The 14545-nt window shown below is 32.8% G+C and overlaps 1 protein-coding gene across 1 annotated transcript in view; it reads left to right on the top strand.

The window, feature by feature from the left end:
• The first annotated feature begins 9320 nt into the window (after positions 1 to 9320).
• The window catches only part of LOC123654211 (solute carrier family 12 member 4), a 50409-nt gene continuing 45184 nt past the window's right edge, over positions 9321 to 14545 (top strand). Inside the window, exon 1 of the mRNA XM_045590131.1 lies at positions 9321 to 9405. Coding sequence (XP_045446087.1) covers positions 9321 to 9405 — 85 coding nt within the window. The remainder of the gene's footprint in view (positions 9406 to 14545) is intronic.

The following is a 14545-nucleotide window of genomic DNA, read 5'->3' as shown; positions in this document are numbered from 1 at the left end:
AAAAATTTATGCGGGGATAATAATGACAGAGAGGAAAAATACAAAACCAAAATATACCATAAGACCCCTACGACCCTCAATATAACTATCTAATATCTATAACACGTCAATATAACTATCTAATATCTATAACACGTGAATCTACACCAAAGAGTCTTGCGATGTCTGCTGGCACCCTTGGTATTTCATTGCTAAATTAGTTATTAAATAACATATATATATTTTCAGTAGTTTCAAAATCTACTTAATTGTACACGAATAATTGGAAATTTAAATTTGGAAAGGCAGCCCTTGATATCACACACGAAATAAAAATGGAACAGCTCACCGGAATATTTCAGCTAATAATACAAATATTTATCGTTTTACATTTGAAAATAGTTTAGTTTTTTACGGCCACCTTTCTTCCTCGGCGTCCTTCTTTTGGATCCTGGAGCGTCCGTTTTTCACTTTATTTTGCATTGAGAAAAATTGCGGTCGCACATTAAAATAATATTAAGAATAAAATTTAAAAATAATTTACTGACAATGTAAAACTATTCTTATTATAATATATACTTTAAGTTTTTAATGTATTTGAAATAATACAAACCCTTATTGTATTCCTAAAAAGATTGAGATACATCAACCGCTCCGCTGTAACGGTGCATGTGCCGTGTAGTCGTGGCGCCTAAACACCCGCGGATTGCGGGTTCCATTCCGGCTGGGGTGCATATTTGTATTCGTACATATATTTGTTTCCGGTTTTAATTTCTGTCCTTGTTGGTCTTCCCACCGTGCCTCGGACACCATGTTAAGCTGTCTGTTCCGGTTGTTATCATAAAATATGTTTCAAGAAAGAACACACAGTTTTCTAATGTTTACACGAATTTTACTCATTGTAATCAAACAACTTTTTCGGATTTTTTACATATCCGACGTTTCTGATTCTGCTTTTTACAGCAACCATGGTCACGTAGAGACGAACAGTCAATAAATCGCGATAAAATCCGAAAAATTTGTTTCATTATAACACACAAGAAAATCTTATACTTTTTTGTAAACTTGTTTGTTTCTTCTGTAATCACCAAGGAAAATAATATTTTTCAGCAACAGGACATTTATAGGTTATATGTTATATAAAATATGGTCAATAAAAATTTTAATGCAAGAAAAAAACAAGTGCACAAGCTTTAGACCAAACGACTGAAGTAAAACTTTCTATCTTCACTAACTTATATCTCCCTCTTAACTTCCGTTCGCCTTGCCCGATCACACTTTTCGTAACGCTCTCGTCACGCATTCACCAGCTTACTCCCCAAGTCAAGCGTAGGTAAAGAAGTTTCACTACAATAAATACAGTCATTAAATATATAATCAAAATTCTTAGCTATCTAAAACAGTTCAAATATTAAACCCCTATACTCGTAGGTAAACATATAAACTAAACACGAATACAAAACAAATAATTACATCATGAGAATTAAGTAAATATTCGTTATGAGAAATCTCTATGTCTACGTATATTTGAGCAGCGATGCCAAAGCCACAATGAGGAGGATTCGATCCCTTCCGGTCTGTCCTCATAATTTCCCCTGATAGTAGTGTAAAAAATAAAGCCTATCTCTCCATTATGTATTATTATAGCCTATTCAGGTGCGATCAACTGTGAACAAATACCCAGGCACAAGGATATAATTATATTTTACCTGTTTACTTCGAAATTATTAATTGAGAATATGATTTTTATATAGACGAGGATTAATAAACATAATAAATAGTACACATAAATACATAAAGAAATAGGAATTTAGAAACAGATAATGCCATTTTAAACACCTCTAAAAATTTTCAGAACTTTGAATAAGGTTTCAGCAGTGCAAGGGTTTAAAACAAGAATATAAAAATTTACACTGCTTTTGTTTAATACATAATCCAAATATATAACGTAACCTTATAGATGGTTGAATATTATAAATACCATAACCACACTCTAATCTCATTATCAACTCACAGCAGGCTTGACAAATTATTTTTAGTATTGATGTGTAATGTGTTGTTTTTTTTTGTTATATTGAATAAAGATACACGCACACATCAGCCTGTCGCATTCCACTGCTGGACATAGGCCTCCACAAGTTCAAAAATGGCGTGAACTCATGTGTTTTGTCCATAGTCACCACGCTGAAAACACACAGTATACGCAATACAAAGCTTAGCTACTATAAACATTCGCGCTCTGCGTCCGATGTTCAGCATATGCGCTCTCTTATCCTGATTTTAAATCTTTTTCCAATAATATAAAACCACCTAAAGAAAATTAAGGAATTCATGTGTCGCGTGATTTTAGTCGTAAAAATAACACAGGTTTATTAGCCGACTTCAAAAGTTTGGTGGTTCTCAATTCGACTGTATTTTTTATGTGTCTCATAGCTTATTACTGGGTGCAGTGATTTTGATGAATACTTACTAGCTGATCAGGCAAACTTTATGACGCCTATTTTTTTTGTGTTTTTTTTACGATTTCTTTCGGATTTCGGTTTCGGCGATTTATTTTTGTTTATATACTAGCTGTGGCCGCGACTTCGTCCGCGTGGAATTCAACAAAAAAGTTATTGTTCAGTTCGCAGAGTTATAAAATAAATAAATGTCTAAAATAAAAGTAGCCTAAATTACTCCTTACTATATCAACTATCTGCCCATGTAAGTCCCGTCAAAATCGTTCCAGTCATTTCAGAGTTTAGCCGGAACAAACAGACAGACAGACCGACACGCAAAAATTGTAAAAAATATTTATTTGACAGACATACAGCTCAGCTTTTATAAAATAACAAAGGACTGGCCGTCGTGGGCTCTTGGGCTATTAGCAATTTACAAATTTTAATAAATGTAAAGTTTGGTTAGTTGAATAACATTTACATCGATGTTTATCTTATTTTTCTAAATTCTGAGAATCCATAAACTGTTAACTAACCAAGTAGTCTTCTGAAATCTATCAGTATTCTAAAAATTGAGCAGAATATTTTTCTGTAAAATTGTGTGCTTAACATTCTTAACTATCCCATTTATGAAAATTTCCAAATCACTATTTTATGTTTACAGATGGATCTAAAAACCAAAGAGATGTTGGAGCAGCAGAATTTGATCCACAATCCTCCAATCCCTCATATTTGTAGAATTAATTGCCATTGCAGAGGCAGTGTCGTATATTAAGAGTATTGATTATAAATATTTTGTAATTTACTCTGATTCGAGGAGTACGCTTCAACATATATCTCATTGTGGTAACTCTGTTTTTCGAGGGGTTCCCATAGCTTATGATATTATATAGACTGCTATAGGCTGAACTAACTGACTGACTGACTGAATAATGCTTAATGGTGGATTGAGGGCGGAGGTGGGACATTTCATCACAAATTTTGATAATGTGCAATAACTTCACTTGTTATTTTTTTTCAGGATTTATTTATTTATTTTTAAGCTAGTAACTTAATTGTTAACTACACGAAAACTAAGTTATAAATTGTATTTATTGTAGTGATAGACTCAATAATTAACTATCGAATTTGGAGTTGTGCACTTTTGTCACAAGTTGGAGGCGTGCACTGTTAGATTTTCCAAATATTTTGGTTTTACTATCGATTCTAATATCGCAGTTTAATGGAAGAACGGCAGTTTCGAAACACATTGTATATCTTTTACTATGCCCAAATATCGTCTAAGAGAAATCGCTCTTTACAATAAGAATACTGTACATCTTGTTATTTGACTGTGTGTTTTTTTTTTAATATATTACGAGGTCAGAAAACAAACGTGCGGCTCAACTTATGGTAACCGATTACCGTAGCTTATAGACTTCTGCAACACCAGAAGCAAACGCGTTCCCCCCAAATTCCCCCAGGAGCTCAAGGAGCTCCAGCTCACCAACAATACAACTGTGAGCCTCTGTAAGGTCGGGGCACTACCCCGTCGGGCTGCTCCATATTTTGAGCAGAAAATTTCCTGCTATGCCCTACCTCAGTTAGAATGGAAATTATGATTATCTAACTTTGCTGTATATTCTTCATAAGTCTGTTAGGCTACCTTTGTCTATTATTGTGATTTTTTTAGCTTAAAATTGTAACTAGAATTAAGTTAGGGAAAGACTCACATTAAACTGTCCTGGAGATTAGACGTGCCTCGGACGGGATACGATCAAAAATTGAGATAATAATTGAGGGCTGCTCCATATTTTGAGCACGAAATTTCCTTGCTTGTTAAGCTTGTAAAATAAATTATTTTGTGTATAATTTTTTGTTTTTGATTTTTCAATTTATAATAACCATAAAAAAAAATCCGGAAATGCACATATTAGGTGAGAATAAACACCCAGACCATACATAACATATTTTGTATGGCCTATTCAAATATTTTTATGGCCTTTTCAAACATTTGTAGTGTGCAGAGTTGAACCCGTTACTACTGTCACAACAAACAAGTGCTGTTATCACTTTCAATCAATATTATTTGACATTTAAATCTATCATGATTTTGAACCTTTAATAGTATGGGTAGAAATGAATTAAATTCGATGATTTTGTCTTACTTCTATTTATTCTAGAAAGCAAATATTTTATAATTCCAATTAAAAGAATAAAATAAATTAAGCTAGCGAAGACCCACAAGATTAAGACCATTAGTAAGATTTTGTGGGCGTTCCTTCGTAATATATTTCTCAACTGTCTTTACTTATTGGTGTTCCTACATTTTATATAAAACCGGCTTAATTAATTTAGCAAAACGTATGATTTAATTATCTCTTTATAATCTATTCTAATACATTTTAGTTCTAAGCTAAATAAATATATTAATTAACTAGCTTAGCCTGCAACTTTGTCCGCATGAAACTTAACAAAAAGTTTTTAAGTTCGCAGAGTTATAAAATAAATAAATTTCTAAAAAAATGTACGATAGTAACTCCTTATTACATCAGCTATCAAACATTGAAAGTCCCGTCAAAATCGGTCCAGCCGTTTTAGAGTTTAGTCGGAACAAACAGACAGACAAAAATTGTAAAAAAAATGCAATTTTGGTATATGTACCGTGTATACATCCATATGCATTAAGTAAAAAGCGGTTATTTAATTTATTTGTATAGATTACAATCAATTTAAATTCAATAAAAACATAGTATACTCAACTCTCTTTTGCAATGCATCTCATATCGTTAGACTTTTATCGTTACAATTGCAAATCGAAACGGAATGATTTGCTTACAATGGTTGTCAATGTACAAATAACCTAGCATATACACAAGACAACCTAATATAATAAAACGGATGAGGTTTCTTTCATTTTATTATAATACAATATACGTTTACTGTTGTTGATTTGGATTTATGTAAATTATTAAAACTAATTGTGAATGCAATTTTAAGGTAATGTTAATCATTAATAGTATAAAAGATTTTTTAGTTTCGAGAGGTAAGCGATTTTAGTACTAACCAAGATCGAAGGTAATTTAGATACCGTATAATGAAAACCAAAAAACTACCGCACTATTTCAACTTTAGCAATCTTTAAAATGGCTCAGTCGGTCTTTAAGCTCGTTTCCTGCTTTTAAAGAAAAGCGCTGAGTAAGCTGTATGACAAAAACTAGGCTCTAAATTAATAGTATTTCTTTGTTTTTTGTTTTTTTTTTTAATTTCTAGTCATAGTTGCGATTTTACGGTTTATGAAAACATTTTTTCTATTTTGAATGTCTGATATTTTTATACGATAGTGATAGAACCTCCCACGATTATAATAATAACTTTTTTTGATATATATACTCGTAGAAAAAAACTAAATACCAAAATTAAAACACGTTCGTATTATATAGTATACTTTTTTGATATAAACACTTTTCTTATTGTTATGTAACAGAATATATAATTAGAAATTATACGAAAACGGGGTATAAGGGCGTGTTGTTGAATTAGGAACGCTATCTTATTTAAATTTCACGAACGCTCGCTAGCTCAGACGTAAAGAATGTTAGCCCGTCCTAGGCGCGTCTCAACCGAGCTTCATTCGGAGTTACTGTTCTGCTACTTGAAACGAAGTGATACTTTATACCATATGTTACTTTTAGGTAATGTATTTGTCGAATGGTTACATAATAATTCATTGTAGGCTGTTACCACATTCTTGGTCGCGTTTATTTAGTTGCTAGTAAAAATAGCTAATTTCTACATACAAGTATAAAGTAATTGCTTACACGTAAAAGTAAAATAATGTGTAAATTAAAGAGTTTATACACTCACTTTTAAGTAAAAGTTCCGTCTAAGCAATTGGTGTAGATAAATTGTTTTAAATATTTAGCCATATTATAGAAGTTAAACGCGTAGCTTCGTCAAGTGCAAAGTGAACAATATGCTAGGTACTGAATGATCACATAAGACATTTATGCTGTTAATAAAAACAGAGTTTAAAGGGCTATACTTAAATTTACAAATGCTAATTTTTTTGAATTTGAACACCACATATGAAACCGCCAAAGCGTTAAAAATAATATGTTTTTATATTTAGTGTTCATGTCATTAGTATTTAAATAACGAAAATATAGTCCACTCAATAATACAAACCAATTTAAAATTTGGTTTAATACATCTTACTGAAGATATAAGTCTCTAATAACTTGAATCAAATGATAACTTTTAACGTTTGGGCTTTTGTTCCAATTACTGGAAGTTTTTCTACACACAATAATTTATATTTTCTAGAGATAGGAATTAATTGCATGACAAGCGCAGGCAGCCTTCGTCGTTGACAATGTCATAGCCCTTGATATAGCCAGATAGCCTCGCCGCTGAGTCTTGCGTTGTGAGAATTGTCATTTGGCACTGTTCTATAAAGAACGTAGGCTTTGTCACCGCACACCTCGTTACGTTTACGTGAAATAATGTACGATTATTTTGATAGATATGTATAAATTAAAAGTATTTCCTTAAGTAGATCATTTAAACAAAATGTACCTCCTAAATTCGTACATCGGTTATGTAAAAATATTTGACTTTTCTATTAAGCGTTAACTTTTTTATCTATTGTAAGATAAGAGATAAGAAGTATTTGCGTACATCAGTTTACATTTAAAAGCGTATGACAAGCCTTTTCAACTATTTGTTTTACCGTAACATCTATTTGTATAGGGCGTATACGTATTTAAATAATCGCGCGCCTACTACGATAAAAACTAGAACAGAGCTAAGCGAGAGTATCGTAAATCAGTGGAGAGGGAATTGAAACGTCGGTCCGGTCCAGCGGCGTCGGGCGGGCGGCAGGCCGAGCTGGGTGCGCGTGCGCGGGGCCGGGGGCCGGGGGCCGGGCGGGGCGGGGGCCGGCGCAGCCTCCCGGTGCAGCACTCCGCCGCCGCCCGCCGCCCGCATCGATCCCGCCCGGGAGAGCTCGGCGAGTTGCCCGCGCCACCACCGCGCGCTCATCGCGCCCCGCACGACGCGTCCGAGCGCCCGCGCGCCGACCGCTACCCTCCCTCGGCTGTGCCCCGTGCAGGTGCAGTTACTCGTGCTCGCTTACGTAACGAATTTCGTTCGTATTGACAGGTTATGTGCTGAGTGGCGTGACATTTTCGATACCAGTTTTACGTAAAAATTGCAAATAAATCATAATTAAGCTCGTTTCGATAATTTCAAAATGTCTACATGTGAATTTTATGTCACTTGTTAATATTGAAACAGTTTTAAGTTATCTTCGCAATTTGTGCCGTTACTCACACATAGCCAAATATAATACGTTCTTTTTCGCGCCTTCCGCGAAATAAAACCTATCAAAACTTGTTACAAAAAAAATATTTAAAATATGTTAAAACTCGTCATATTTATTAAAATTTCATTCTCATTGTATACTGTATGCCTTTGACTTCATCTCTCATTCTGTATTCATTAAACTATTCACAACAACATTGTTTTACTTCATTTTCTCACAGAAGCCGATAAATATCACATACCTACATACATATATTTCAACTAAAAGAACCCTAAAATACTTTAATTTTTCCTTTATAATAAGTTTTTGAAATTCATTGTATTGGGTTAATTAATCTGATTTATCTAAAAAAATGTTAAAATAATGACTTTCTACAAAATAAAGCTTTTCCTCAGATATAATATGAGATGATTCCATAATTGGTATTGATTGACACATAGTTACTATCTAGTTTAGAGTACCGTGCCCGCAGAAGTGACCCTTCAAATTTTACATAAAATACGCATAACTTGAACAAAGAGACCACAGCGGTTTTGGTGCTATACATTTACCCATAAAAGTTATTTAAAATAATAACAATTTAAATACTGTAGTATTTTGCTTATATTAATTGTAGCAATTTGTTTCGTGACTATTATGTATGTATAAAAAATATTCGTAAAATAAGAAATTACTTTTCATACACATATAAATGCAATTGCTTTCTCTTGCTTAGTAATATTTTAATACAACTAAAGTTAGTTTAAATATAATACCCAAAAAGTAAAAAGAATAATCTTCGTAAGGTTTAAATTAAATTTAGTTACAACACTAACGTAATCATTACTCTCTGCATAATAATAATAATGTAACATCTTAAATTTATCAATAATCTCTTTCGGATTGAAATATGCCACTTTGCTGCTACATTCACTGTTATTTTATCAATTTGTAAATTAGAATGAATTTCGGGCCTAAATCTTTGCATAAACATTCTATTTCTGAGATCAATTAGACAAATCAAAGAAATAGAATTGTTTTTTTTTTTTATTGATGAATAAAGAGGGAAAATACCGTAATCGAGCTTGTGATTTTTATAAAATATATGATATCAAACTTTTTAAAAGGGTTGTAGAAGACTTAAAAATTAAAAATTTAACAAAAGAAGTACTAAACCTGTCTTTAAATATATAAATAATGTTTGAATTGTTTCTTTTCCTAGATGGCCTTATACATAAGGCAAACATACAACCGCATATTAGTTACTGTAACATTGAACGCAATAAAATATCAACCAAAACAAATATCTTTCCAAACCACAAATCAAAACGTACTTTTCATTCGTTAATCACTCGACAGACACCTTAAACTTTTTCTTACTATTGTATGAACATGAACTATTTCCAAGCAGTATGTGTGTAAATAAAGTTTCAGTTATTTGCTAACATAATTAGTCATTAAAAACACCATAAAATCGCTCATTATCTTCCAAAATACTACACACGGTCGGTGGGAGTGGTCAGTGGCAGTGCTAACGTATATTTTTAAACTAAAACAGTAATGAAAAGCGGCAGTATCGTTGCGTAAAATCGAATGTTTACGAGATTTTGCGCCTGAGCATGTCGTCTGAAAAAGAGAAAATGGCAGCTGCCGAAGCTAAATCACCATCAAACAAGAGCAACTGCACGTCACCTGGTAAAAAAGGTAAACTAATAATTAAAATATTAAGCAACATTGGCTTTAATTAATTTTCTAATAGTATTATCAGGTTAATCGGTCGCTTAGAACCGAATATAAAATCATCATATCAAAATTTTCGATTTAACGGGTACATCGTTCCATAGCTTAATTGGCTAAAGCGCCGACACGGTCAGTCGGAAATGCAGGTTCGATCCCCGCTGGAACGGTCGATTTTTGATATGATATTAAAAATGTTTAGAATTCCCTAATGTGTGGGTAACACAAAAATAAATCGTATGTATTATCGTTTTCTTTTCACTAATCCTGTTTTTAAATACATACTTTTCTTTGTATCTCGTGAAAAAGTAAAATAATTATTATAATTTGATTGGAAAATTTTCTTGAGTGACTTAAAACCTACGCAGTTTTAAAGTGAAGGCGAAATTACCAAAGTAAACTGACAAGTTGTCATTTGAAAGGCTTCGAGCCTTCGAGCCACTATATTTATAAATCCGTTTAGTAACAAATGCTATTCACCATGACCCTGGTAATAATATTATTATACAACATTAGTTTATGTCTCAAAATCAAAAATAGCGTGTGTAATTTAACGAACTTAATCAACTATAACTTTCTTAATCTGTGTTTATAACAAAATTGTAACAATAGACCAATAGACCTTTTAGCTTATGAAACCAAAAAAATTATAGTAGGATGAAACTTATTGTAAAAAAAGAGAATACAACGAAAATGAAAGGAAAAATAAATTTCGGGCGATCTGAGGTCGGGAAGTTTTAGGGAAGGAGGGAGGGGGAGGGGGGGTTAAGGGTAAAAAGACGGTTTACCTCGATTTCCGGCTAAACTACAAATTCTATGGAACAAAATTCAATGGCAAAGTTGTAGATACTAAAAAGATCTACAACTTTTGTATTTTCACTTTTTTCGCATAACCTCAAAATTCATGTGAAAATTCAAAAAACCAAGTTTTTGGTTTTTTATTCTTATCCCTTAAACCCATCCCCCCTCCACTTTCCGACCTTAGGTCGCCCGTAATTTGTTTTTCTTTTCATTTTTGTTGTATTCTCTTCATCACATGGGTTTCATCCTACTAATTTTTTTTACACTTTTTACCATTTACAAAGGCTTAAAAGCACTGGTCTAAAAAGTAAATACTACGAATTAAAACACGGTAGTTTATATTCGAAAAAGGGATGAAAGCCAAAATGTGTAATGGCGAACGAAACTTCGGGGTAATTACAGCTGACCCTCTACTATTTAATATAACAATATAATTTTATCACAGTAGTTATTTATTACAATAAAAGCTACAAGCGTTGTAACGAATATTTTTATTTGCAGTAAAGTTGTTTGTTTTATTCCGTGTATTATCCTTGTAGATTATATTGGCTTCACTGAACTCACTAAGGGTTTAGTTATTGTGGCTGTATTTAATTATAGTGGCCTATATTATTTATATGGAATATTTATAATCTTCTTACCTAACCTTAACCTTCTTAGACACATTATGGAATATAGAAGCCAGAAATAGAGTATTTTTGTGAAAATGGATAAATATCTTGCTGAAGTCAAATGTATTGTTAGTCTACTTTTAATAGTAATAATAATATTTTATTTGAAATAAGAAAATACTTATTGCTTATTTTTATAAAATATTTAGATTATTTTTAGTGGTGAAGTACCTATCTAGTATCTACTGCAAAAGCAATAACATTTCTTATTCAGTCTATACAAAATTATATAGGACTTTATCGTCTTAACTTGTAAGTTATTTTCTTCTGTAGCTTCTTAAATTTAATTTTAATATCAGAACCAATTTTCTCAAATTTCTCCTTCTATATTAAATATTGAAATGAAGGCTATCCTTTCCCGCGGCTAAATGAGAAGATTGAAATTCCTGTATTATTAGAATGTAATGTAATATTTGAATATTTGCAAATATGTTTTTTTATTGTTATTATTTTTTCATTTATTTTAATTTTTTGTATTATTGCACGCCTCCGAAGGATATTGTGCTTTACTCTCACGAAATGAAAAGTACGGTAAGCGCTTATTCTTAAACCTCTATATTTTTATAACAATACATTAATATGCTATAAAATACACACCTTTATACATCAAGCTATGTCATAAGTCTTTTTTCAATACTATTAGAGGAAAAAGAATCGGTTAAAAATATTATGTGGGACGTCAACATTTTGGATGTACGGATGATTGCAAAATAACGCGTGAATCAGTTGACAAAATAAGCCGTTTTCTTTTTTGTTATAAAACGTGGTTCAATAAGTCCCGAGACTAAGTACTAAATAAAGGTCTTTTTTATAAAATGAATTTTTATTCATCAACATAGTCTCCTCCAAGAGCGAAACAGTCCCTCCAACGCTTTTCTAACTTTTCTATTCCATGTGTGTAGAACGATTTGTCTTTGGCTTCAAAATAAGCCTCCGTTGCTGCGATAACTTCACTATTTGAGTCAAATTTCTTACCCTGAAGCATTTTTTTGAGGTCTGCAAACAGCCAGTAATCGCTGGGGGCCAAGTCTGGCGAATAAGGGGGATGAGGAAGCAATTCGAAGCCCAATTCGTTAATTTTTGGCCATCGTTCTCACGGACTTGTGACAAGGCGCGTTGTCCTGGTGAAACACCACTTTGTTTTTGTTCATGTGAGGCCGTTTATCCGCAATTTCGTACTTCGATTGCTCCAATAAGCATATGTAATAGTCACTATTTATATTTTGCCCCTTTTCAAGGTAGTCGATGAAAAGTATTCCATGCGCATCCCAAAATATAGACGCCATAACCTTACCGGCCAATTTCTGAGTCTTTGGACGCTTCGGGCGGCTTTCACCAGCCGCTCTCCACTCCGCTGCCTGCCGATTGGATTCCGGAGTGAAATGGTATATCCAGGTTTCATCCATTGTTACATACCGACGTAAAAAATCCTTTTTATTATGATTCATCAGCGCCAAACATCGCTCTGAACTCTGATTGATACGTTGTTCCTTTTGATTAGTTGTAAGCAAACGCGGCACCCACTTAGAAAAAAGCTTTTTCATGGCCAAATTTTTATGTAAAATAGTGAAAACACTACCAGCTGAAATCTTCACTATCTCGGCTATCTCTCGCACTTTTACCTTCCGATCTTCAAATACGATTTTGAGGACCTGGTTAATATTTTGTTGAGTCACTGCTTCATTTGGACGACCTGAGCGTTCCCCATCATTGGTGTCCATGCGACCGCGTTTGAAGTCGGCATACCACCGACAAATGGTTGCTTTAGAGGGAGCTGATCCTGCATAACATTTTATAAGCCATTGCTGTGCTTCAACGGTATTTTTTCCCATTAAAAAACAATGTTTTATCAACACGCGAAACTCGTTTTTTTCCATTGTATCGAAATTACAACCGTAGCGTCACTTAAATGTTTCAAAATCAATAATTTTACTGTTCCATTTTTAAAAATTTGATACATATTCTTGTATTGATAGCCAGTACTTTTTAAAAATCAAAAGAGTTTTTAATATATGCGCCATTTCCAGGTTAGTCTCGGGACTTATTGAACGATCTAGTATCAGGAAACTATTAACTAAGAAGGGTGCAAAATTCTTCGATTTTTTTCATCATCATCATCATCATCATCATTTTAGCTGATCACAGTCCACTGCTGGACATAGGCCTCCATAAGTTCACGCCAAAAATGGCGTAAACTCGATTTTTTTACAGTAAATATTTTTCCGTTTCTATCATAATAATATAGAATCAGAGCCATCTGCAAGAATTAAATCAACTAATCGAACGTGTTATCGTTGTATGGTTGATCATTAATTTCTAAACAAGCTACTAGAGGGCGCTGCTAGATATAAGCGGCAAACAATAGTTTTAAAGCAGTGCATGGAGGCGTGCAGTTTTGGATATTCTAAATTTTATTATTAATTTGGAGTAGTACAAAAATCTGCATTAATTTTGTACTGTCGCTCCGGAGTAAAGACTATACTTTTACTATATCTGAAGGTTTCGATTCCTGCTCGGGGCAAAAATTTGTATTCGAGAATATTTTTGTTTTCTTTCTGAAAATCTAGTTTGATGGGTTTCTTCGCTACGCCTCGAAAAGCATATAAGACTGTCGGTTTCCATTGATATGATCACAAAGTTCTGTATCTCTTAGTAAAGAAACTATTAGCCTACCTGCAGTAGAAGAGCACGACATATAAAACTTCATCTTCATCCCTTTTCTTATATATAAAAGACACCTTCGCTCAACTTCGACTGTAGCAGGTTATATGTATTTTATCCTTAAATTTATGCAAAAGAAGAAACTGTATGCGCATATTTTACCAAATCATTGGGCTGAAAATTACGAGCGTTGCAAAGACTTAAAACGTCCGCTCCAGATGTTCAGCGGGTACTGAACTTAACCTTTTATATCATAATCCTAATGCCTAGACCCAACTGAAGGAGATTACCTCCATCCACTACCACAACTACGCCTTTCGTCCATTGAATTGTTTGTCAAAAACCGAACGTTGGGATTTTAGTCCCTTTCTATACGTTTTCAAAAGGATGTGACTTGGCTGATTTATGACTTATTATTTCATTAAAGATGTTCCAGTGTCTATTTTTTAATTTATAAATTACGATGTTTATTAATACAGGACTAAAAAAGTTATAACTCTACCAAAGAACGGAAATGTTTACTATTTTAGTTTGAGTTAATTTATGACATTTTCTTAATCATTTCTGAACTTTTTTTTTAAATATTATGTAGATAAAATTACGTCAGAGGATTAACAGTTATTATTTCCTTTTGTTTTTCCGGTGAATCTTATGAGTAGTATAAAAAGCCGTATCAGCATGTTTCTATATAATAATACTCCACTAAACAAATCTTAATGCAAACTCGATGTATTTGTATTTTGTTCGACTGGGTTTGTTAATGTAAATCTATATATATATATATATATATATATATATATATATATATATATATATATATAATATATATATATAATATGAATCCTAACACTGAGTACAAAAATTTAGTTTTGAATTTCTTCAAACCAACTTTAACACTATTTTTACCAATAGTCAAAAGAGTCAAATATTGTCACTCATTAGACAAAAATTATAAGTGATACAAAAAATATAAC

The sequence above is a fragment of the Melitaea cinxia genome, chromosome 1, assembly GCF_905220565.1.
Source record: "Melitaea cinxia chromosome 1, ilMelCinx1.1, whole genome shotgun sequence".
Lineage (NCBI taxonomy): Eukaryota > Metazoa > Arthropoda > Insecta > Lepidoptera > Nymphalidae > Melitaea > Melitaea cinxia.
This window is presented reverse-complemented; position numbering and strand designations above follow the sequence as displayed.